General features: G+C 44.4%; 1 protein-coding gene across 1 annotated transcript; it reads left to right on the top strand.

The window, feature by feature from the left end:
* Nucleotides 1–7: 7 nt before the first annotated feature.
* On the top strand, nucleotides 8–866 carry LOC119320213 (vicilin-like seed storage protein At2g18540). Its single transcript, XM_037594315.1, has 2 exons — nucleotides 8–125; nucleotides 216–866. Exons 1-2 carry the CDS (start codon nucleotides 68–70, stop codon nucleotides 533–535), a joined length of 378 nt encoding a protein of 125 aa, XP_037450212.1. The 5' UTR covers nucleotides 8–67; the 3' UTR covers nucleotides 536–866.
* Nucleotides 867–1,499: the final 633 nt, after the last annotated feature.

The raw sequence follows: 1,499 nt of genomic DNA on the forward strand, positions 1-1,499 counted from the left end.
CCACACCCAGCAAGTGCTCCAGACCAACGAGAACAAATTTTACTCGCCAGCATCCTGAATCTGAACGATGGTGTCACCGCAAAAGCCCCCGCGCATATCATGGGGTGAAGACGAAGACCCAAGAAGTACGGTTCTTTTAGTCCCTTCTCATTGTTTCTTCTCCATCCATATATTTTCCTAACTGCAACTAATTTTCTGATTGTTGTTTCTCTTAGATGTGGTCCTAAACATCGATGACATCGTGCTAGAGAACGAGAGGGTGCCTCGCTTGCCGTCCCCCACTCCCCCTCCCACCATCGACTGGGTTGCACCCCAGTCACCATCTCGGGAAGGAAGGAATGTCCTGGGACGACAGCGGGTGAGCGAGGTGGAGGAGATCCATAGGAGGGAGGAGGAGAGGGTGAGAGAGGAGAGGAGGAGGAAGAGAGAGGAGGAGAGGGTGAGAGAGGAGAGGAGGAAGAGAGAGCGGGACGAGAGGGAGAGTGAGAGGAAAAAGGGGAAGAGTGAGGAGAGGAGATCTAGCAGTCGGCATTAGCATGTTGGAGGAAGAGAGAGAGGAGAGGAGAGGATGAACACTCGAAGAGAGAGCGAGAGCGGGACGAGAAGAGATTAGCTGTCCTTTATCTAATTGCCTCGTGCACACTTATTTATTCCCTATGTCTAGTCAAATGTAGACTTGTGATGTTGTTCTGTAAACCTAATTAAGTGGCTGGCGCACATTGATGTCAAAAAAAAAGAAGAAGTGGCTGGCGCACATTTAGTTTGTTCCCGTAGGTGTAGTAACAGTGCTGTCATGCTTTCAAAAAGAAAAAGAAAACAGTGCTGTCCTGTAACAAAGTGCATGGGTTAATCAATGTTAGTTTTCATCCCGTTTGTCGCTATTTTGTCCCGTTTTTTTCTCAGGCCCGTGTGTGGTATGTACAAATGATAGAAAAAATAAAAAATGAAAGTAATATTCACATGGTAAAGTAAAAAAGAATTTTTCTAGTACCGCAACGGTATGCACATGCACACTTCTGTAAAGAGAAGATATTTTTTAGAAAACACAGAGAAGATCAGTGTTTTTTTTTTAGAAAAAAGAGAAGATCAGATGGACCTACTGGGTGAGGGGTCTGATTTGGTAAAGCCCACATGCATGTCTTGGGCGATGCATGAACACTCATCTACTCCTTCGTCCGTGTTTATTAGGCCCTGCGACCAAAACACAGGTACCAAGGCACAGAGATCAATTCCGTGAAATAAGCATGATTTACTACTCAACATGCGACCATGTATCAGCCCTCCAAACCATATCCAACACACAACATCCATCCAAAGCAAATGTCTCACTCAGCCCTGCACAACCGAAACAATGTTCATTTTTTCAGCCAGTTAACAATATAACAAGAATAAAAAATTCAAACAACAGCAACGCATACGTAATGAATGCAAGTGGTTAGCATTTTTATTTTTCCAATCAGTTAACAACTAGTTTTCCAGTAAACAAACAGCACTGTGGA

Source organism: Triticum dicoccoides, chromosome 6B (genome assembly GCF_002162155.2).
Source record: "Triticum dicoccoides isolate Atlit2015 ecotype Zavitan chromosome 6B, WEW_v2.0, whole genome shotgun sequence".
Classification (NCBI taxonomy): domain Eukaryota; kingdom Viridiplantae; phylum Streptophyta; class Magnoliopsida; order Poales; family Poaceae; genus Triticum; species Triticum dicoccoides.

Bases quoted from the DNA above. Each gene is read 5' to 3' on its own strand.
- LOC119320213 (XM_037594315.1), top strand. From the start codon at position 68: ATGGTGTCACCGCAAAAGCCCCCGCGCATATCATGGGGTGAAGACGAA. The intron at 126-215 runs GTACGGTTCTTT...TGTTTCTCTTAG, and splicing joins TGAAGACGAAGACCCAAGAA to ATGTGGTCCTAAACATCGAT.